The sequence below is a fragment of the Palaemon carinicauda genome, chromosome 22 (genome assembly GCF_036898095.1).
Source record: "Palaemon carinicauda isolate YSFRI2023 chromosome 22, ASM3689809v2, whole genome shotgun sequence".
Classification (NCBI taxonomy): Eukaryota; Metazoa; Arthropoda; class Malacostraca; order Decapoda; family Palaemonidae; genus Palaemon; species Palaemon carinicauda.
In genome coordinates, this window is record NC_090746.1 from 112764861 (window position 1) to 112789731 (window position 24871).

At 40.0% G+C, this 24871-nt stretch overlaps 1 protein-coding gene across 1 annotated transcript in view; it reads right to left on the minus strand.

The window, feature by feature from the left end:
- Nucleotides 1-24871, minus strand: part of LOC137616695 (protein disulfide-isomerase A5) — a 42515-nt gene that overhangs the window by 10352 nt on the left and 7292 nt on the right. Inside the window, exons 5-10 of the mRNA XM_068346690.1 lie at nucleotides 23584-23801; nucleotides 20106-20274; nucleotides 19295-19399; nucleotides 18837-19007; nucleotides 10975-11107; nucleotides 8936-9135 (exon numbers count right to left, since the gene is read on the minus strand). Coding sequence (XP_068202791.1) covers nucleotides 8936-9135; nucleotides 10975-11107; nucleotides 18837-19007; nucleotides 19295-19399; nucleotides 20106-20274; nucleotides 23584-23801 — 996 coding nt within the window. The remainder of the gene's footprint in view (nucleotides 1-8935; nucleotides 9136-10974; nucleotides 11108-18836; nucleotides 19008-19294; nucleotides 19400-20105; nucleotides 20275-23583; nucleotides 23802-24871) is intronic.

The window sequence follows — 24871 nt, forward strand, 5'->3', positions numbered from 1 at the left end:
ACTATACAGATTATATTATTTCATTGCAAATACTATGATTAATAATATGGCCTTGTTACTTAATTACACCATGCTTTGCTTAGGTCATGGTACACAATATTTCATGCTGTGAAATGGGAAAATAAAAGGTGGTATCAAAATTTCCTCATTAAACTTATTGCTCCTTTTCAAATTATCTTCTCTTATTATGCTGGTTACAAATATTCAATTTCATTATTCACTTTCATTTCTTTAATTTATTTTTATATTCATGAAAGCAATTTATGATTAACGATAACATAATTTAAGTTAATTTTCATGATCCAAAAACACACTCCCTTTGACTGACTTCCACAATATTTCTGACATGTACCAATTGATATGACAACTGTAGAAGAGTACCTCATTTCACTTAATGCTACAATTATAATATTTCTATTTCTTCACTATTTCCAGGAACTTGGTGGTCTTAGTCCTACTACAATCATATCTTTGCACTGCTTTTCTAATCAAGATCAAGTGTTCTTCATCCATTTTCATCATTGAGTCCAAAACTTTCCAATCTTCAGAATTTCAGTCCACATGACCTTTCCATCCCATTCTGGCCAGCTCTCTACATCAATCCCTTTTTAAAACATGCTAGTACCTAGGGTTATGAGTAACTCTGATTATGAGTGTACAAATTTGAATAGGGTAACAATAATTGCATCAGTCTGAAAGCAAAGAACGTTGCTCCATTCTTTGCTCCACAAGGACATTTTCTGTGGACAAGTACTAACGAGACGAGCACGCAATCCACCAATCCACAGAAATCAGTCATGCGGTGCCCATTCGCTACCAAAGCAGTGTTCACTGTCCCTTTATAAGTTCCTTTAAAAGTTGAATGCAAGAGTTAAAAAAAAAGACGACCAAGTGTCCACATCGCAAAAATCAAGTGATTCAGTGAGTTATAGCGAACATTGTTCAAGAGAGAGAGAACTCCCGGTATATTCTCCCTCCAAGTTGTAACCCCCTTTTCCTCTTCCTCTCTGTTTCCCTACGCCAGCCAACTCTCTTCAAAGGTAAAGTGCAAATTAACTTGGCCATATAGATATTATTTAATTGTGAATAATAATTTTCACTAGCTTCTGATGCTAGGGGTTATGATATCAACATTAATTACCATTACAAACCTTTAAAATGTTATTTTCATTAGTAAAATAAATTTTTGAATATACTTACCCGATGATCATGTAGCTGTCAACTCCGTTGCCCGACAGAATTCTACGGACGGGATACGCCAGCGATCGCTATACAGGAGGGGGGTGTACTCACCAGCGCCATCTGTGGTCAGGTACTCCAGTACTTCTTGTCAACACCACCTCAATTTTTTCCTCGGTCCACTGGTTCTCTATGGGGAGGAAGGGTGGGTCAATTAAATCATGATCATCGGGTAAGTATATTCAAAAATTTATTTTACTAATGAAAATAACATTTTTCAATATTAATCTTACCCGATGATCATGTAGCTGATTCACACCCAGGGAGGTGGGTGAAAACCAGTATACATGTTAATCAAGAAGCTAAGTATCCCGTATTTCATTTTTATTAGTTATTCAAAATAACAAATAAAATCGATAAGTACCTGGTAAGGAAGTCGACTTGAACCATTACTCTGCCTTTAATAAGTACGTCTTCCTTACTGAGCGCAGCGGTCCTCTTAGGATGCTGAACGACTCTTAGGTGCTGAAGTATAAAGGGCTGCAACCCATACTAAAGGACCTCATCACAACCTCTAACCTAGGCGCTTCTCAAGAAAGAATTGACCACCCGCCAAATCAACTAGGATGCGGAAGGCTTCTTAGCCGACCGTACAACCCAAAAAACAACAATAAAAGTATTCAAGAGAAAGGTTAAAAAGGTTATGGGATTATGGGAATGTAGTGGCTGAGCCCTCACCTACTACTGCACTCGCTGCTACGAATGGTCCCAGGGTGTAGCAGTTCTCGTAAAGAGACTGGACATCTTTGAGATAGAATGATGCAAACACTGACTTGCTCCTCCAATAGGTTGCATCCATAACACTCTGCAGAGAACGGTTCTGTTTGAAGGCCACTGAAGTAGCCACAGCTCTCACTTCATGTGTCCTTACCTTCAGCAAAGCAAGGTCTTCTTCCTTCATATGAGAATGAGCTTCTCTAATCAGAAGCCTTATGTAGTAAGAAACTGCGTTCTTAGACATAGGTAGTGAAGGTTTCTTAATAGCACACCATAAGGCCTCCGATTGTCCTCGCAAGGGTTTTGACCTTTTAAGATAGTACTTAAGAGCTCTGACAGGGCAAAGAACTCTCTCCCGCTCGTTACCTACCATGTTGGAAAGGCTAGGTATTTCGAACGATTTAGGCCAAGGACGTGAAGGAAGCTCGTTTTTGGCCAAAAAACCGAGCTGTAAGGAACATGTAGCCGTTTCAGATGTGAAACCTATGTTCCTGCTGAAGGCGTGAATCTCACTTACTCTTTTGGCTGTTGCAAGGCAAACGAGGAAAAGAGTTTTTAGAGTGAGGTCCTTGAAAGAGGCTGACTGGAGAGGTTCAAATCTTGATGACATAAGGAACCTTAGGACTACGTCTAGATTCCAGCCTGGAGTGGACAACCGACGTTCTTTAGAGGTCTCAAAAGACCTAAGGATGTCCTGCAGATCTTTGTTGGTGGAAAGATCCAAGCCTCTGTGGCGGAAAACCGCTGCCAACATACTTCTGTACCCCTTGATCGTAGGAGCTGATAGAGATCTAACATTCCTTAGATGTAACAGGAAGTCAGCAACTTGGGTTACAGTGGTACTGGTAGAGGAAACTGCATTGGCTCTGCACCAGCTTCGGAAGACTTCCCACTTAGATTGATAGACTCTGCGAGTGGATATCCTCCTTGCTCTGGCAATCGCTCTGGCTGCCTCCTTCGAAAAGCCTCTAGCTCTTGAGAGTCTTTCGATAGTCTGAAGGCAGTCAGACGAAGAGCGTGGAGGCTTGGGTGTACCTTCTTTACGTGAGGTTGACGCAGAAGGTCCACTCTTAGAGGAAGAGTCCTGGGAACGTCGACCAGCCATTGCAGTACCTCTGTGAACCATTCTCTTGCAGGCCAAAGGGGAGCAACCAACGTCAGCCGTGTCCCTTTGTGAGAGACGAACTTCTGAAGAACCCTGTTGATGATCTTGAACGGCGGGAATGCATACAGGTCGAGGTGGGACCAGTCCAGCAGAAAGGCATCCACGTGAACTGCTGCCGGGTCTGGAATCGGGGAACAGTACAATGGGAGCCTCTTGGTCATCGAGGTAGCGAACAGATCTATAGTTGGCTGACCCCACAGGGCCCAAAGTCTGTTGCACACGTTCTTGTGAAGGGTCCACTCTGTGGGGATGACTTGACCCTTCCGGCTGAGGCGATCTGCCGTAACATTCATATCGCCCTGAATGAACCTCGTTACCAGCGTGAGCTTTCGACTTTTTGACCAAATGAGGAGGTCCCTTGCGATCTCGAACAGCTTCCTCGAATGAGTCCCTTCCTGCTTGGAGATGTACGCCAAGGCTGTGGTGTTGTCGGAGTTCACCTCCACCACCTTGTTTAGCTGGAGGGACTTGAAGTTCATTAAGGCCAGATGAACTGCCAACAACTCCTTGCAATTGATATGAAGCGTTTCCTGTTCCTGGTTCCATGTCCCCGAGCATTCCTGTCCGTCCAATGTCGCGCCCCAGCCCGAGTCTGATGCGTCCGAGTAGAGATGATGGTCGGGGGTCTGAACAGCTAACGAGAGACCCTCCTTGAGAAGAATGCTGTTCTTCCACCACGTTAGAGTAGCCCTCATCTCTTTGGAAACAGGAATAGAGACCGTCTCGAGCGTCATATCCTTGTTCCAGTGAGCTGCCAGATGGTACTGAAGGGGGCGGAGGTGGAGTCTCCCTAACTCGATGAACAGGGCTAGCGATGAAAGAGTCCCTGTTAAACTCATCCACTGCCTCACCGAGCATCGGTTCCTCCTCAGCATGCTCAGGATGCACTCCAGGGCTTGGTTGATTCTTGGGGCCGACGGAAAAGCCCGAAAAGCTCGACTCTGAATCTCCATCCCCAGGTAAACGATGGTTTGGGAAGGAACGAGCTGGGACTTCTCTAAATTGACCAAGAGGCCCAGTTCCTTGGTCAAATCCAAAGTCCATCTGAGACTCTCCAGACAGCGACGACTTGTGGGAGCTCTTAAAAGCCAGTCGTCTAAATAAAGGGAGGCTCTGATGTCTGCCAAGTGAAGGAATTTCGCAATATTCCTCATCAGTCGCGTAAACACAAGAGGTGCCGTGCTCAGGCCAAAGCACAGGGCTTGGAACTGGTACACAACCTCTCCAAAGACGAATCTCAGAAAAGGTTGGGAGTCTGGATGGATGGGAACGTGAAAGTAGGCGTCTTTCAGATCTAACGAGACCATCCAGTCCTCCTGCCTGACCGCTGCTAGGACCGACTTCGTCGTCTCCATTGTGAACGTCTGCTTGGTGACATAAGCATTGAGCGCACTGACGTCCAGCACCGGTCTCCAACCTCCTGTCTTCTTGGCCACCAGGAAGAGACGGTTGTAAAAGCCCGGGGATTGATGGTCCCGGACTATCACCACTGCCTCCTTCTGTAGCAGGAGCGACACCTCTTGATGTAACGCTAGCCTCTTGTCCTTCTCCTTGTAGTTGGGAGAGAGGTTGATGGGAGATGTGGTCAGAGGGGGATTGCGGCAGAACGGAATTCTGTAACCCTCCCTTAGCCACTTGACAGACTGAGCGTCTGCACCTCTGCTCTCCCAGGCTTGCCAGAAGGTCTTGAGTCTGGCTCCTACAGCTGTCTGGAGAGGAAGGAAGTCAAAGCTTGCTTTTCGTGGACTTGGCACCTTTCTTGGACTTGCCCCGGTGACTGTCTGCACGGGTACTTCCTCTACTGGAGGCTCTGCCACGAAAGGGCGGAATGAATCTGGTAGCAGGTGTATCAGCCACAGGGGTGCGGTAAGATCTCGGCACGGAAGGTAAGGTTTTAGCCTAACGTGCTGAAGAGGCCATGAGGTCATGCGTATCTTTCTGGATAAGAGCCGCAGCCATCTCCTTGATTAACTCCTCCGGAAACAGGAACTTGGAGAGAGGAGCAAACAGCAACTGTGACCTCTGGCAAGGGGTGATACCAGTCGATAAGTAGGAGCATAGATGTTCCCTTTTCTTGAGGACTCCTGAGACAAAAATAGACGCAAGTTCGCCAGAACCATCGCGAATTGCTTTGTCCATACTGGACATGATCAGCATGGCCGAGTCTTTGTCAGAAGGGGCAGTCTTCCTGCTTAAGGCCCCCAGGCACCAATCGAGGAAGTTAAAAATTTCGAAGGCGCGAAAGACTCCCTTCATCAAGTGGTCCAGATCAGAAAAAGTCCAGCAGACCTTCGAGCGTCTCATAGCCGACCTGCGGGGAGAGTCAACCAAACTTGAGAAGTCGGCCTGGGCAGAGGCAGGAACCCCCAAGCCAGGTTCCTCTCCCGTGGCATACCAGACGCCCGACTTAGAAGCCAGCTTAGGAGGAGGAAACACAAAAGAGGTCCTTCCCAGTTGCTGCTTGGACTGCAACCAATCCCCTAAAACCCTCAAAGCTCTCCTTGATGATCTGGCGAGGACAAGCTTGGTGTAGGCAGACGTAGTAGGCTGCATGCCTAGAGAAAACTCGGATGGAGGAGAACGAGGGGTTGCAGATACGAAGTGTTCAGGGTATAACTCTCTGAACAGAGCCAGGACCTTGCGAAAGTCTAAGGAAGGAGACGACGACTTGTGTCCCTCCACATCAGATGTAGGATCATCCAGGTGAGCAGCTTCATCCTCAGAAACCTCATCGCCTGAGAGTTGAGTAGCGAGAGGTAAAGGTAGAGCGGCAGGCTGAATGGCTGAATCCTGCAGAACGGGTGCATGCGCACTTGCGGATCCATCATCATGCCTCTGCTGAAGAGACTGAGGGCTGGCAATGACAAAGTCAGGAGGCTGGAGTGAGGGAGGTTCTGCGGTGGTCTGAGGAGCAAGCGTGGTCAGAAGCGAATGCTGGAAGGCATGAGGCTCATGCTGCATGGTATGCGGCTCATGCTGTATGGGATGAGGCTCATGCTGTGAAGAATGCGGCTGCTGCATGGTAAGAGGCTCGTGCTGCATGCGTTGAGGAGGCTGCTTCATAGCATGAGGCTCCTGCCTCAAGGGTTGCGCCTGCCTCAAGGGTTGAGGAGGTTGCTGCGCAGAGAGAGGCTCCTGCCTCAAGGGTTGAGGAGGTTGCCGCATAGCATGAGGCTGCTGCCTCATGGGTAGAGGAGGTTGCCGCATAGCATGAGGCTCCTGCCTCAAGGGTTGAGGAGGTTGCCGCATAGCATGAGGCTCCTGCCTCATGGGTAGAGGAGGTTGCTGCATAGTGCTGGAACCTGGCAACTCCCAATGCGGCAGCTCACGCATGGAAGCAGGAGGAGCCTCAAGAACATGCGTCTGGCAGGGAGGACTGCGCAGAGGTGGAGGAGCGCTCGCAGGAGGAGGTGTGTTAACCTTCTCTGCCTGATACTCCTGCATCAAAGCCGCAAGCTGAGACTGCATAGTCTGCAGCATAGACCACTTGGGGTCCACAGAAGTTGGAGCAGAGGCCTGTTGAGGCACCGCCTTACCTCTCTTAGGAGGTGTGCAGTCATCAGATGACTGCGGCGAGTCCGAACTGGCCCAGTGGCTACACCTGGGCCGTTGGACTAGCTCGGAAGGGACCTTACGTTTGAGAGGTCGTGAGACCTGGGTCCACCGTTTCCTCCTGGAAACCTCTTCCGCAGACGAGGAATTTAAGGGCTCAATCGTCTGGGAGTGGAAGTGACGATCTCTATCAGATACGCCCGCAACCACTGAGGATACAACTGTGCGCCGATCAAGGCCTGCCGAACCCTTTTGCCCTTCGACGTTACTTCTCCCCTGGGCTTGGGAGCTTGCAAGAGGTCCCGGACTGGGAGGACGACTGGCACGCACAGAAGTATCCTCATGCGCAACACTGACACTGACACTAGGCACAGCACTGGCACTAACACTTCCCACTGCACTCTTCACTTTAAGTTCCTTGACATCTGCCAAGAGAAGATTGTGGTCACTCACTAAAGACTCCACCTTATCACCAAGAGCCTGAATGGCACGCAACATATCCGTCATATCAGGCTGAGCACTCGTAGCAGGTTCGGGGGTCACCACCACAGGGGAAGGAAAAGGTTGAGGGTCATGGGGGGAGGAATAAACCAAAGAGCGAGAAGAACTCCTCCTAACTCTCTCCCTCTCTAACCTAGTTGTATATTTGAGGAATTCATTAAAATCGAATTCCGAAAGCCCAGCACATTCCCCACATCGATCTTCCAACTGACAGGATTTTCCCCTACAGTCGGAACAAACGGTGTGAGGATCAACAGAGGCCTTCGGAAGACGCCTATTACAAGTCCTAACACTACATCGCCTAAATTTAGGAGCTTGAGAGTGGTCGGACATCTTGAATTTAGAGAACAGTCAAGGGGGAATTCCAAAGTAAAGCAAAGATCGTTAACCAATAAATCAATTTAAATCCAAAAGCTATCTAAGCTAAGGGAAAAGCTTCCTGTACAGCGAAGGCTAAATTTTAGAGCAAATACTTCACCAAAACCGTGAACAAAGACTCCAAAATCAACAGCGTATCCATGTAGGTCTTGCCGGCGGCACGACAGAGGAAAAATTGAGGTGGTGTTGACAAGAAGTACTGGAGTACCTGACCACAGATGGCGCTGGTGAGTACACCCCCCTCCTGTATAGCGATCGCTGGCGTATCCCGTCCGTAGAATTCTGTCGGGCAACGGAGTTGACAGCTACATGATCATCGGGTAAGTATATTCAAAAATTTATTTTACTAATGAAAATAACATTTTAAAGGTTTGTAATGGTAATTAATGTTGATATCATAACCCCTAGCATCAGAAGCTAGTGAAAATTATTATTCACAATTAAATAATATCTATATGGCCAAGTTAATTTGCACTTTACCTTTGAAGAGAGTTGGCTGGCGTAGGGAAACAGAGAGGAAGAGGAAAAGGGGGTTACAACTTGGAGGGAGAATATACCGGGAGTTCTCTCTCTCTTGAACAATGTTCGCTATAACTCACTGAATCACTTGATCATCTACATGCTACATGATCATCGGGTAAGATTAATATTGAAAAAATAAGTGCACAATATACAGTACATTAATTATGGATATGTGGAATACATCGAGTGAATTTCCTTTATTTCTTACGGGAAAAATTGCTTTAGGATATGAGAATCTGAGGTTGCTAGTTTGCTCCCAGAAAGAATTTAACACGTAAACCGAGGTACTACTACCTTCATTTTCTTTGTCAGCTCCCATAAAAATCTATAACTTTAGTTAATTCTTTTTAGTGAGGCAGATTTACACTGACTTGCAGGGGTGCCCTTTTAGCTCGGAAAAGTTTCCTAATCGCTGATTGGTTGCACAAGATAATTCTAACCAATCAGAGAGCAGGAAACTTTTCTGAGCTAGAAGGGCACCACTGTGAGTCAGTGCAAATGTGCCTCATTAAAAAAAATTGAGTATAGTATACCATACTACAAGCATAGGCACACATACTATCAAAATATCTTTTGCATAACTTTTTACACAATAGGTACTAAAGTTGCATGAGGATACAAAATAACAAAGCAATACAGTAAAAGACAAAACACATCTTAATTTATGTAAATCTTAAATTGGAATATTCCTTTTTTGTATCTCACACCAGAAAATGTATATAACACTTGAAATTTGATCTTATAAAATTGAATTATTAACTGAAATCCAAAATATACATTTAGAGGTACTATGTTATTGAACAGTTCATTTTTAAGAAAGTAACACCTAATTCTGAGCACACAAAATCTAAAGGTACATACCGTTCTCCCTCCATTATAAGGTTTTGTATTCTTATAATAATTGAAATATTTGAACGTTGGATAGCCACTGACATCATTGACACTACAAAGCGTTTGATGTGCCGTGCAATCAACAGCTGCAAATTCAACCTTAGGGTCATCTACAAAGTTGTCTGCAGCTCCTGTAAACTCTGGTTTGGCTTTCTTACAATGCCCACACCCTAGAAAGAAAAGAACAAAGAAAAAACTTTTATTCCTAACCATGTAATGATGGGAAATCATTCTAATTGATAAGTGAACTCTTCATAAAAAGACAAATAATAATGTTTAAAATGTAATTTGCTTGATCTAGTGCCAACGTAGGTTTATTAAATTGCTCTTAAATCAAAAGTTGTGAGTAAATGCTTAGAATCTTATTGAAACACAATATATGTAATCAATAATCTGGTCTATAGTCCATTTCTTTTAGCGAGTCATATTTGCACCGACTCGCGGCGGTGCCCTTTTAGCTCGGAAAAGTTTCCTGGTCGCTGATTGGTTAGAATTATCTTGTCCAACCAATCAGCGATCAGGAAACTTTTCCGAGCTAAAAGAGTACCGCTGCGAGTCGGTGCAAATATGACTCGCTAAAAGAAATGGACTATAGTTGTTCTTTTAATCACAACGGATAGAATTATGACTAAAGTTTCAGAAAAAAAAAATTCCAATAATGAAACCTTTCACATTAAATGTGAAAAGTAGTACACTTGCCCAAGTTAGAAGCATCTTTAAGGACAAATAAATCCTGACTGTTTTGTTGGAATATTTCATTTTAGAAATTCTTTGGAAATAATCACCAGAGAAATCTCTGGGTCTATATTCCAGACCTAAAAGAATACCGTAACACAATCTAACAAAGGCAGCTAGAAAATTAATTAGCTGTTGAATAGTTAATTTATGGAAACATTGATTAGCCAATTGAGCGAGAAAACTTTTAAGAATATTCCATAGAATAAGTGATGCACACTAATGTGAAATTGTTTACAGTACATTTTAGAGAAAATACCATGAAAGATGAAAGAAGTAATAAAGGCTAGAATTCAAAAGATTTCATTGACTGGCTGAAGAAAGGAGGGAGCTGATATCAAGGAGAGGAAGAGATTTTTTAGCAAAATTTTTTGTGTGTGAACTGTGTGATGTAAGACCACATGCCATACTCTTTTGTAGAATATATGAGTTATACGAGTAATTTTAAGCTACAGATGGTTTACACTTGTAAATTATGTATCCAGACGTTATCGTCTGTATCACCTGGCATGTTTTGATGTCAAACAACGTCATCGTAACAAAGGGGTTAAAAGAAACCCATTACAATTTATGTGTACCCAAAACTGATTGCAATAATAAAAATTCTAAAAATCTAGGATAATCAATATTGCCTATACTTTACTGTAATACTGGGTTACTTGCAGGAAACTTTAAAAAATAAAGGAATAAAAAGAAAACTAAACGATACATTTGGAGACAATACATACATACATATACCAAGGCCCTTCCCCCAATTTTGGGGGGTAGCCGACATCAACAAAGAAACAAAAACAAAAAGGGGACCTCTACTCTCTACGTTCCTCCCAGCCTAACAAGGGACTCAACCGAGTTCAGCTGGTACTGCTAGGGTGTCACAGCCCACCCTCCCACATTATCCACCACAGATGAAGCTTCATAATGCTGAATCCCCTACTGCTGCTACCTCCGCGGTCATCTAAGGCATCGGAGGCAGCAGCAGGGCCTACCGGAACTGCGTCACAATCGCTCGCCATTCATTCCTATTTCTAGCACGCTCTCTTGCCTCGCTCACATCTATCCTCCTATCACCTAGAGCTTCCTTCACTCCAATAAAGATCATAAATCAGAACTAACCATGCATTGCCCCTGACTGGTCGCTGGACAACAAATTATAAATCAAATCAACCTCATCCAGTCTTAAAGCAGTTATCTAGTTACCATACATAATGCCATCACAGCAGGATCTCCTTACAGTTCATCTACAACTGGTGTTAAGTGATACAATATTTACTTACATGGGGCATAAAACATGACAAGAACATGTTTCTTCTTTTTCAAGAATGGTTTATAATTCTCATCTGTTAAATGTACTACTGAAGACTCCACTTCAGACCAAGGCTTTTCTGGAGGAGGAGGCGGTGGTGGTTCCTGAAAATTCATGAAGTGAATTAAGAATTTGTTTGGTCAAATAAAATATTTACCTGAAAAACATAATCAATTACTAGAGATATAGGTAGTAGAGCTTTAGAATATGTACCAATTACAGTCTGCAGCAGCCATCATTCACTAGTATTTGTTTTTACTATGAACTGGAAGAGAGAAAGACTAGGAGAAAAACTAATTTTATTTGTTGCATCCAATTCAATCACACATGGGCATATTCTCTAAGTGGGATGATCAAACTACTTATTGCCATGAAATGATGGCTGAGTTTAGAGCAAATCAGAGTATGCAAGGTAATCTAATTTTTTTCTACAAAACTACAATACTGAAATCCATAATCAACTCTCATACAATATAATTTAAAGTAATGTAAATTTAGCAGAGTATCCCATGGAAAACAGAATTTAGATAAAAAACTTCTTATCTCTATACTCACCAGGTGTTCATAATGCTTCTTCTCCAAAAGCTTAGTTTAATTTACTTTTACTGTATAAGTAGAATTTGAGAAATCTTAAAATTTTCCCATTTTATTTCCTTCAATAAGCAGATGCCATAAGTAATAGAAGGAACCTTCTAGCAGTAAGTGGTAACCAACACAGCAGTTTTTTTGTCTCTTCAGTTTCGAAGTCAACTGCTCTGCTTGCAAAGGCTGGAGTGAGAGCTAGGAAGAAGAAGTGAACGCAATGTTCTTCTTCATTATCCTCATCCTCCTCCAACTCTGATTCCAACTCCTCTTATAGCTGAAGAAGAGGTCGAAGAAGTCCAGGAAAGCCAGCTGTAGTCGCAGAGGCACGGCTCCTGGCAACACCACTTCTCTTTTGGAAGGAGTGGACGGTAACCGTCAGGTTTCCGGGCCAGTGCATGGAGGCAGGACATTGCATTCCAGTACTATGCCGTGCCTACCATTTGACTGGGGACCCAGGCTACCCATCTGAATGGACGGACACACACATGAACGCACGTACACACAGTGGGAGGAAAACGAGGGTGCTCAGGGGTAGGATGTCTCGCGGACTCAGGACTACGGTCCAAAGCCCATGGACACTAACTATCCTGAGTCAAAGAGTTCGTTTGTGAAAGTCCTTTCACTCATCCGTAAGAGCAATGGCTCAGGGGAGGTGGCTGTGACTCCACCTTCGAGGAGGGCTTCGGTAATTTAGTGCCCTTAAAGGACTGACGTCCTCACTGGAGTTGCATGGTCAGATCTTGTAGACTTAGCCCTAGATTGAGAGAATGAACAGATTTGTGGCTCTGAAAATTAATTTCATTCAGGCGGGTCAAACAAGGTCTTGCTTCCCCCGCTCTCTAGAGAAAGCAGGTTTTACATGCCTGAGAGGACCATGCTTGCACCGTTGCAGGAGGACCCATCAGTTTGCGCTCTGACTGGGGACTCAAGGTGGAAGGCATGTCCTTCTCAGCCTCTGAGTTGGCGGCCATAGAGGATTCGGACTTAGCCACTCTCCATGCTGTGTGCTCTAAACCAGGAGCCTGGTGCAGTGATGTACTTCACGAACTTGACGAGGTTATCAACCCCGGAGGCTTTTAAAAATAAGAGCACCTTGTGCTGTCTGGAGGGAGGGAATTCACCTTCCTGGCTCACTCGATAGCAAACCTGTGAGATAACAGGCTTTTGAAGTGTCGAGACACTGTGGTCTCTCGATTCTCAAAACAGGTTAGCCCGGAGGTGGTATTGCTTGCTGTTTGGGAACTCGTTTGTGTGTGGTTCCACGTCTCTGCTTCCAGAGAGTTGTATGTAGACAGCGGTGAGGTTTTGAAGGACTGCTTTGCAGAACTCCCTGATCCACCAGGTTTTTACCTTCAAGGGTTCTAGCTATTCAAAAGGAACAGCAGCTAAACCCTTGGATTCGGCCAGATCTGTAGGTTCTGGAACGACGAAGGGCCAAGCGCCTGTTCCGAATCTCGTTCTCCTTTGTCTGCGGCTCTTCTTGAAAAGAGCCAGTGCACTACAGTCCAAGTTTATATTACTAAACTTATTAGGGTACTATTCGGCAATAATGTTATATACCAGTAAGGTTTAAAAAGGACATAATTCTTCACTTTCAAGGTTGCCTCCAGGCTTCTTTCTCTTCATTTTCCTGGTTCATAGGTTGAACTGATGGAAAATCAGTTCTTTACCAGTTTCTTTAAACTGAAGTGAATGCAGGAGACATGCGGAGGACTCGTTTTGTTATTATATGTACTAGCATCTACATTTACCCCCCTTGAATTAAACCTGTGATGAGTTAGTGGCTGAGCTAGCAAGCAAACGAAACCCACTACCAAACGAAACAAATGACCGAGTTTAATTGAAACTTCATTCGCCAACAAGTTTTAAGTGAATCAAACAAAATGCCATGCCATGCACCAATGTACACTTAGATTCAAAAGTCCACCGACACTCAGGGAGAATCGCTCGTCAGAGGTCTCTAGAGTTACCATGACAAAACAAATAAAGAGTTGCATTTCTTACTACTTCTAAGGAAATAGGCGGAGCCTTGTCCAAGCTCAGCGAACGCTGGAAAATATTACAAATCTTGTAGCCATATTTTATGCTGTGGTATCATTTGACATCTCAACTACCCAATACAAATACACAAAACACACACACATTATATATATATATATATATATATATATATATATATATATATATATATATATATATATATATATATATATATATATATATAATCTGTATACGCATGTAGAAATTAATGGAGTGGCATAACTTAACAATTCCCTCCGTTAACAGCTACATTAGATTGTTCGGAGATCTGACATTAGTCTTGTTCTAGTTTCATTTATGGCTCGATGCTGTAAAGTATTCATAAAAACGGCATAAATGTGTTATACGAGCCTTGAGGTCAATCAGAGAGAGAGAGAGAGAGAGAGAGAGAGAGAGAGAGAGAGAGAGAGAGAGAGAGAGAGAGAGAGAGAGAGAGAGAGAGAGAGAGATTACAGTAGTGAATGTAGTAATTGTTTATCCTGTAAATTGATTTCTAGACAGGAGAAATTTTCGCTTGATATTGCAATGTCTCCAATAAAAATTATTGTATTATGCTTCCAAAAAATTAGTTTTAGAATGCTAAATTGATTTTAAAGACTTTCATAGGCCTTTAGATATTAATAGATAGGAACATTTTGGAATACATAAGGATACTTTACTGAAAAATATTTCCCAAGTCATTCAGATTCAAGGGGATGTGCCATCTCAGTCTTTAGTTCGCAACCCGCTTGCCCTTCATTCATAAAAGTTTTTACTTTTCCTTTTCCGCCCGTATTTGTGGCTAAGAACGGTTGGCATTGACATTTAAACTAGAATTTTGAATATATACCGTAAAATCTTTGCTGTGTTGCTAATTCAATCTTTATTACAAGAGCTATAATTTGCTTGATAATTACTGAGGCCCTATGACAAAATTGGAGATGGTTATCATCGAGTAGAGATAACGGGATTATTTTGTTGAACTTAAATGCTCATCCACATAATGGTAGATTTTGGAAAAATAATAGCTGTAATTAGAGAGTCGCTGTCTTATGATTGTTTGAAGGATTCGTTAGAAAGAATCCTTATACCACCATTTGTCCGGCTCGAAGTTATACTATTTAGATACTATAGATCATTATGTTCTGTAGTCCTCCATATACCACAAGTTTTCCAATTAATATGCTCATTACGAAAGTACTCTGTAGGGTAATTTACCCGTTTGCTTTAAAATCAACCAAGATATTTTCGTTAACTGGAATAATTATAGAGGAATGTGATTGAAATTGTATAAAAAGGTGAATAAAATAGTGCCCAAAATGCCTTATTTTCTAATCCAGCTAAGGAATATCTCGTCTTGGCTTCACGCAAATTTCGAAAAGTTCCAGGTTGGAATGGTCAAGTGAAAGTGTTTCTTGCTGCCGCTAAGGAGAGATTTCTTTTCTGGAGGAATAGTGAGAAACTAGGAACTAAAATTGACGGCCTTAGATGAATAACGGCGAACAAGGCAATTTATCTTAAAAATACCGAGGATGTTTAATAAACGAATGAATAAAGAATGAATGAAAGGAACACAAATAGGAACTTGATCATGGAGACTTACGCCTATTCAAATCACGATTATTAGAAGTCAACCTAATCAAGCTACGTAATTTTCTGAAGATAAAGCTGATAGTAATTACATAATCACTGATAACTTACAGCCAAGGTATTAGTGTAGGAAATCATTTTGTGCTCATGCCCCCTGCGCTTATAATTTTTTTGGAAAATTAGAGAATATATTATTATTTCTTACTTTCATTACAAACTCTTGGAAAATTATGTCGTTCTGAGGACAAGATACTTTTTTATATGATTTATCAATAAAGCAAATTTCTCAAAGTTTTTGCTAGAATGTAATGGTGGTCTCATTTACTGCAATACTAATCCTTTTAGATTCAATAAACTAAATTCTGATTGTATTCAAAGTGCTATGCAGTCATCAGTATTTACTGTTTTCATCACAGATTATTTATTATGCGAAGTTAATAGTTAACTTTGGTTACCAATCAACCTTAGAACAACAACAGCTATTTATTCGGTTGCTACTAGCTACTACAAATGAACTAATAATGAATTTGGTTAGATATATTTCATGGAACATTAACGGTTATCAAATTAGATTGAGGCAATTATACAATATTTTACAAGTTGTATCAAAAACTTTTGAACCTCTTTCCACATCCTCTAAAATACAAATGACTTCCTTATTTCCTCAAATTCTTCAGTGTCGGACTGCCCGGGGGATGAGTACCCCGCCATCCCCCCCCCCCCCCCCCACCAACCCATCCATTGAAAGTGTTATTGGGCTCCTCAAAAGAATAGTAAAAATAATTATATACATATATATATATATATATATATATATATGTGTGTGTGTGTGTGTGTGTGTGTGTGTGCGCGCGTGTGTTTTGTGTATTTGTAGTGAATACTCGAGGGACAAATGATACCACAGTATGAAATATGGCAACTCGATTTGTAGTATTTTTAAGCGTTCGCTGAGGTTTGACAAGTCTCCGCCCATTTCCTTGAAGGTAGTAAGAAGACCAACTCTTTCTTTGTTTTGTCACGGTAACACTAGAGACCTCTGACGAACGATTCCCTTTGAGTGTCGGCGAACTTTTGAATCTAAGTGTACAGTAATACGATTTAAGTTGGGAGCATTTATTTCAGTAAGCAGAGGGATATTCAGATCCAAACAACCCACTTGGTCTCCTGCCTTACAATCTAGTGGTCTTATAGAGTGACTTCTTTAAACTGAAGTGAATGCAGGAGACATGCTGAGGACTCACTAGCATCTACATTTACCCCCCCTTGAATTAAATCTCTGATGGTTAGTGGCTGAGCTAGCAAGCAAACGAAACCCACTACCAAACGAAACAAATGACCAAGTTTAATTGAAACCTCATTCGCCAACAAGTTTTAAGTGAATCAAACAATAGGCCATGCCATGCACCTATGTAATACGATTTAAGTTGGGAGCATTTATTTCAGCAAGCGAAGGGATATTCAGAACCAAACAACCCACTTGGTCTCCTGCCTCACAATCTAGTGGTCTTATAGTGTGACTAAGATTGCGGCCAGCAAGTTTTTACCAGCAGAAGGATCTAAAGTAATTAAAGAATTCTAAGTTCTATGAGAGGCTTTTGAAACTGTAATGCGCAGCAAACTTTCAGAACCCTTACGGAAAGAAACACTATTTACACAAGACTCAACTTAGGGGGATAGGTAGTGTTGGTAAAGGGGCAGGTAGGACCAGTTAGAGTTTTAAGAGAGGACTTACTGGACATATGAAGCTCACCACTATTGAAAGTTGGCTGATTATGTGAATTGTCTAAAATCAACTAGCCTAGCCTTCCCTACCTTTTCACTGTTAACTTTCCGGCAGCCAATAAACATACTTTCCTATGAAAGATATTGTGAGGGGAACTCACTTTCACAAAGGTCATTTAAACTACAGAATTGCCCAACATGATATACCACGGGAATGCGAATAATACACTTTCCCAAACAATTTCTGTGCACACTCCACACAGTAACTGCTAATAAAACCAAGAGAAAACATCTTAACACACAATAACAAGCGAACAATCTGGAGGTCAGATCAATACCAACATGACTGAGAAACTGTAAACACAAAGAGACTGGTGTGTCAGTTACCAGTTACAGCTAAAATGTTCCTTCCTTTGATTAAGGGCATGTGTTTACTGAAGGGAATATAAAAACAGGAAAAAAAATTAAATTTCAAGGTAAAGGTAAATTAAACCAAGTTTCTAGAGAAGAACCAATATGAACATTAGGGAGGTTCATAAAAATGATTAAATATTAATTAAAAACAGATAACAAGCCACTTGGCAAATATTTCATATCACCTCTGTCAACTAAATTGAAAATAAACAAACAGGAAGTAAAATGCAAAACTAGATGAAAGTATAAGACTTGGAAAGACACCCAGGGCAGGAAAGAAATTAGATAAAGAATAAACTATAAAAGAGAAATAAGAAAATACAATCAATATATCAGGATAAACAACATGTTAAACAGATACGTTACGTGTAAACTACGAAACAAGATTTATGTCAACTTGCTCAACAAAATGAGTTGACTACTTAATCAGGAAGGTCATTCCACAATATTGTCACACCCAGAATAAAACGTCTGGAATACTGTGTAGCACCGAGTCTCATGAAAGAAAAGGCTGGGAATATGGAGGAAGATTATATTATAAATGAGGAATTACTGAAGAAGTAGTGAGTAGAGGGTTGAGAAAATGCCGAGAACTCAAAGATTACTGAAATGGTTTGAGTATGTGATGAGAATGGAATAGGATGATAAGTTGGTCTGAAAACAGTGGACATAGAAGTAACAAGAAGAGGACCTGTAGGAATCTTAGAAAAAAATCATGGAAAAGGGGATTGATAACGACCGAGACCTGAAGGGAGTTCAGGAAGGCAAGAATACAAAATGGAAGAGTGGAGAGAACTTACATCAGGTATAAGAACATAAAGATAAAAATAACAATAACGTTATACATAGAGGATTGAAGAAAAGTAGGTTTAAACAATTATTGCTTAAGGTTGTGGAATGAGCCAAGTCTAAGTGAAGAAAGCTTGTCAACCAAATAAGCTAAAATAATTGAGGCCTTTAGATTCCTGGAAGTCTGGACTAATAGTGCGGCTAACCAACAAGCAAAGGATTTACTTTATTTTCATCAAGATGTTAGTGTCTTAATACTAGTGAAGAACATGAATATGGGCTAATATAAAAGTAAAGTTTGTTGCCAAACCATGATAATCTTAACCCTTTTACCCCCAGGCTATTTGGAAATTTCCAACCCTTAACCCCCAGGGGGTAATTTTTTCCCAGCACATTTTGCAGTATATTTTTTTAAATTGCTCTAATAGCCTTAATTTTTGTCTTAGAGAGGTCAGGTTAGTCTGATTCTCTTGGAAAATGCCTGAATTTTCTCAAAAAAATTATCAAAAATATGAAAAAAAAATTTTTATAGCATTTTTTGCAAGGACGTACCGGTACGTCCATGGGGGTAAAGGGATGGCTTTTGTGAAACGTACCAGTACGTCCTTTGGGGGTAAAAGGGTTAATACAATTTTTTTTTAAACTAACAGCACTTACATTTCTAGACCAACAAAAATTCATTATTCAAGAGAAAAAATTAAAACAAGTTTTTACCTTTGGATCCATCATGAATTCAACAATTTTATCTTTTTCTCTCGCAGTTGACACATCAAAGGCAAATTCTCCGTCTTTGAAGTACTTGATAGTTGGATACCCTTTTATGGAGAACTCTGTGCCCAATTTAGTTTCTTTTGTAGTATCCACAGCAGCCAATTTCCCAGCTATCTAAAATCACAATTAAAAAAATAATTGAGAATCCAAACTGAGATATTGTGAATAAGTATAGCCAAGAACTAAAAACAGATATTCGGAAATGCGTCAGAACAAGAAGTGATATCTTCAAAATGCCCCAAATTACAATATTTAGCTTTCAGAGCTGGAACTATAAAGAGCATACAGTATATTTCAACATTGTGTTACAATAATAACAAAATGAAGATCAGAAATTAATGCCACATATCAAAACAATATCACAGGACACATTGAGACTATAAATAACACTCCGCACTTACCCCTTTTTCCTTAAGCAGAGATGCAGCAGCAGTGTATTCAGGTTTCATTCTTTTACAATGGCCACACCAGGGAGCATAAAACATGACAAGCACCGAAGACTCACCCTGCAAAATAATTTTTGAGATTATAAGCATTTAGCATTCAATATCTCTTAGGAAATAAAGTACAGGATAGGCCCCCAGTCTCCTTGTCTCGCCCCTTTCAGTTGCCTCTTACTACACACAAAGATACATACATACATACATATACCAAGGCACTTCCCCCAATTTTGGGGGTAGCCGACATCAACAAAGAAACAAAAACAAAAAGGGGACCTCTACTCTCTACGTTCCTCCCAGCCTAACAAGGGACTCAACCGAGTTCAGCTGGTACTGCTAGGGTGTCACAGCCCACCCTCCCACATTATCCACACAAAGATATGTTAGTGATATTCTAATTGTTATGCCGCCACGGGCACAGGTTGGCTGTGGCAGCCTAGCAGTACTAACCAAACTCCGCTGAATTCCTCATCAGGTCAGGAGGAAGAAAAGTCCCCTTTTGTTCTTTCTTTATGATGTTGGCTACCCCCTAACATTGGGAGAAGTGCCTAGGTAGATAGATAGATAAGCACAAGTCCTTGACTGTTATCATTATCATAAAGTACTTTAACAACATGGTTCACACAAAAGAAATGTTTCTGAATGAAAATTGAAAACTAAATGTGATAAATTTATTAGACAGCTTAGTGAGACAAGACCAAATGAACAAATTGACGCTGCTAAAAACCTAAAGACACAGAGTAAACAGTAAAGTATTATCTATTAAAAATACCTTGATAAATTCATGAAAAGTTGCATCTGTAAGATGTATCACATCACTGGGAGTATCAGCCCAAATTTCTTCTTTAGGCTTTTCAGGGGCTTTGCCAGGGTTCTTCATGAATGAGACAATGCCTGCCTTGTTGTTTTCTCCTTCATACGTATATTTTGGTACGCCATCTCTGTAAACAGAAATGTTCATGTCATTTATAAAAGGATTTCCTACCATGGCATTTTTGCTAAGTAGACATGTTTTCTTAACCCTTTTGCTGCGGATATTCAAATAGGATGTTGCACAGCTCTGTGCACATTTTCACTAAAAATTCAAAATGCTCAAAATTTAATGAAACTAACTTTTTTGTGTTCTATAACCTTTCTCTTGTTAGGATTTAACAATATTTTCACCTCAGTTTATCTCTTTTTGCCTTAAATTCTTTGATAAATAGGTAAAAATTAAGAAAAATCGCAAAAATTCCTTTCCAAAGATGATTTTATCAATTCCACTAATAATCCTTCACCCAATTTATCATTGACTCATACATTTATTCTCCACATTAGTAACGCTTTTCATACACTTTATGGGTATATATGTCTCAAAACATGGAATGATACAAAGAGGGGGCTTTTCAGCAACTTGATCACAAAAATAAGTTGTTTGCTTTCCTATACATTCGCCTTTACCTTTCATCAAGCAATTCTTTGGCAAGATAGAGTATATAATACATTAGGGTTGGGGGTTTTTGTCAACATATTGAGCTGGAAAATGCCTTTCAGTTAGTTTAGATTCTATTGTATTAGAAAATGTACCCTTTCCTTGAGTTTTGCTCCGCTTATACCCTTCTAATGTAGTGTTAATAATTCTTCCCTGAATTTTTTTTTTTTATCCAACTTAGCAGTGGGATCCTGAATGTTATATGTTTGAGTCTACTAATACGGCTTTAATGATAAAATGCCAAATTGGCTGGTACCATTTCTGACTCTTTCTTTTGTAAGCATATGTTGAGCATAGCTGATCAAAATTATCAACTTCCCTCATATATTTATTGTATTCCACATAAACTCATGGCTTGTCTATTTATGTCACTTTTTTTTATGAAGTTTCACTTTATATGTAACTACTGTTTCTTTTAAAGATACTTGGCGAGAAGTAGAGGCCATATCACACATATAAAAGAAAAGAAATAAAAATAATTCTTCAACCCAGAGTTAAAGGGAAAAATTAAAAGGACAAAGTCAGCTGACTGATAAAAGCAGAGCAATATCGAATGTTTTGCTAAAAGTATAATAATACCATAATTTACAATTATATATGAAATTTATGATACTGTGAAACAAGCATTTATAAACAAATTATATCTTTATTAACAACTTGTATGACTAAATTATGCTGTTAAAAAATAAAGGGACCGATAGGCAACTAACAGACTGAACGTCAGCTGTCGAATGTAAACAAAGCTTCGGATTTAAAACACGAAACTTCTTTTCTTGTGAATGTGTTTGTTATTTGACTATTATTCATTTAATTGAGTTAATTTCTATATTGATGTCTGAAAACACCATTATCTGTCACATCCAATACTATGAAATACGTTTTTATTTGTGTAGTTGTCATGGCAACTGTTGAGCTCTAATGTAAACAAACTTTTACTTACGCTAAACGAACCTTGGAAAGCATGATATTACGATAACTCTATGAATAACACTGATTTATATCGAAAAAACATGCATATATATCATAATTTCATGTTGACACAACGTAAAAATAACAAAAAATTACCAAAATCATATAGTAAATGAGAGAAGAAAGACGAGAGCTTCAGATCGTGGGCAGTTCATAAAATCGGCAACAGATGGCAGCATGTAGAGGCCAGATAAGTCGTCAACAAAAGGCGCTAAGCTTAAAATTTCTTACGCGGTGTGGAGTAAAGTCGTTCTCCGCAGTGAAAGGTTATGAATCTCAGTAAACTAAAGTCGTTCTCCGCAGTGAAAGGGTTAATATAATCATTTTACATTTTTTTCATCAATAAAAACCTTAGAATCCTACATTCACCTTTAACACAAGCCAGTAATTTTATTGCAAAGTAAATAATAGCCATATATTGTTGCTCAACAAGCTAACACATTTTTCTAGGACTATTCTATAAAGTTAGAGGGCAGACATTGCTATCAAGTGATAAGGGCATCATTAATATAGGGAATATTACTACCTCCAGAGGATCACTCAAAAGTTGGTGGTTTTTTTTTTTTTTTTTTTTTTTTTTGAAGAACATGACAAATCGAGCAAAGCTTAGTAAAAGATGTTGATTGGCCGGGCTGGAGGAAGCCTCAGCAAACACATGAAAATTGATAAGCAAATTGCAATGAAGCCTAGGACTCAAAGGATAATGCAAAGAACCATTTTTGCTTGCTAGAGAGCCCTACAAGGCACACTGAATGCAGTAACCCAATCTACAAAGCAAACCCCCTTTACTTTTTCATCAAATAAAAAAGTAGAAATATGACTTGGATTCACTAATATGCTACACAATGAATATCTCACATATGTTAACACTTTTACCCCCAGGCTCTTTGGAAATCTCCAACCCTTAACCCCCAAGAGGTTATTTTTTCCACAGCACATTTTGCAGTATATTTTTTTTCAAATTGCTCTGACAGCCTTAATTTTTGTCATAGAGAGGTCAGGTTGGTCTCATTCTCTTGGAAAATGCCTGAATTTTTTCAAAATATTATCAAAAATATGAAAAAAAAAAATTTTATAGCATTTTTTTGCAAGGACGTACCGGTCCGTCCATGGGGGTAAAGGGATAAGTTTTGTGAAACGTACCAGTACGTCCTTTGGGGGTAAAAGGGTTAAGAAAGCCTTTACTGGTTAAACAAGGTTCATAAATGGTAGCTAAAAGAAGAGGTGGCTGTAGGTAGAAAAGAAAAGAATACTATGATTAGGGACCATATTATTTCTTTGATTTCAGAGCTCATAACCCACCAATACATTCTATGATAGGCTATGAGTACCATTTACATGTAGAAAAAAGGTCAGACTTAAAGCACTAAGCTAGATGAAGAAGGGTTTGATCATGGAATGAAAATACCTATAACCTAATATATAAGAGAATAAAGATAATTTGACTAGTAAATGGTGCTAATCCAAGTGTGATGCGTGCAACACAAGGTACAGGGTGCAAAAGGTTATTTTGCAGTATTCTTTCAGCCCTTAGATGCACTGCTCATTGCCTGTCAATTCTTATAAGGTCTTAATTATAGAATTCCAAGTATCTCTGCAAAGCAAGCTGTGGGGCATTACTAGCTAGGGCTGATCTGATCAACCACATCGCTACTTTATGCAGATATATTGGTAATTAATTTGATAGGTGTTACTGGAATAGCAAAAACAAATAAGTCAAATGTTAATCTCCAAGAGCATTGGAGCTGAAATCATTAAAAAATTTAAGGAAAACAAAGAAATTTCAACTGGCAATTCTTAATTTACTTACTCAAAGTATATAAGTGTTGGGAACCCAGTAATATTGTACTTAATCCTTGCTGCTGAATTCTCTGGTTTATTAACATCCATGGCAACCAAAGTGTGTGTATCTTTCAGTTCAGTGGCTGCTGAGGAGTAGTCTGGCTTCAGCCGTTTGCAAAATCCACACCAGGGAGCATAAAACATCATCATGAAAGCTCTTTCCTTCTTTAGTAGTTTTGTGAGAGCCTGTTGAGAAAAAGGAAAAAAAAAATATGTAAAATAAAAGTTATTCTGAAAACCACCTACTTTTTCAATGCTTCAATCAAATATCTATCTTTACAAAATATCAAATCACAGATAACAATTAACAATATCCATTGACTACAGGCCCTTACGTTGACGTTTAAAAACACACACACACATACACATACACATACACACACACACACACACACACACTCACTCACTCACTCTCTCTCGAGTACAAAAAATATAAGCAAAGTATTTTGTATATTTCTGTAGTAAAAACATGAAACTGTCTTTTATGGTAATAATAACAGTAAAAACTCTCAGAATCCAATTATTCCCACATAAGCTTAGACAATTTTCATTGACACAAAGTTATTTCAGGTTGAAAAAATTAAAGTTAAAATTTCTATAGAAAACTGTCTACATCTGATACCTTTTTTATTTGATAATTATTCTTTTAAAGAAATCTCTTTAAACATAACAGGATAACGTGAAATATGTTTAACTTTATACAACATTATTTTTCCATATGTACAGTATATTGAATACCACAGTCAAACCAAAATATCTCCCTAAAATCCAGTTAGCTCAGTCGAGTTAAAGAAAACGTCAACATTGACCTTTTCCTCACCACTGAAAGAAAGCTAATGTTGAATGAGTTGAACATATTTCATGCTCTCATGTTATATCTCTACAGAGCTTTTTTTAAATCTTTGAATCTCCCTTGATGTTCATATTGCTTCCTTAATAAAATTTGGCTTATATTGACGTTAACTCACAATAAATACAATTTTCCATTTGCTTCTCTTCAACAGACTTAGGCCTCAAGCCAGTATTGTGAGAATCTAGTACCTAAGGGCAACAACCATGGTTTGGCAAGTTGCTCCCACCTTCTTCTTTCAGTCTTCTAGCGGTGGTTTTGACAGGTTGAGAATAATTACCATGCTCCCAATTGTGAAACAATTTATACTGAGGAGCGTCGAGATGATATCACGACGCGACCAGAGAACTTACTGGAGATCAGGACCCAAGCTCACATGTGGCCTACCTCGGGTTTGCCCTTAGGG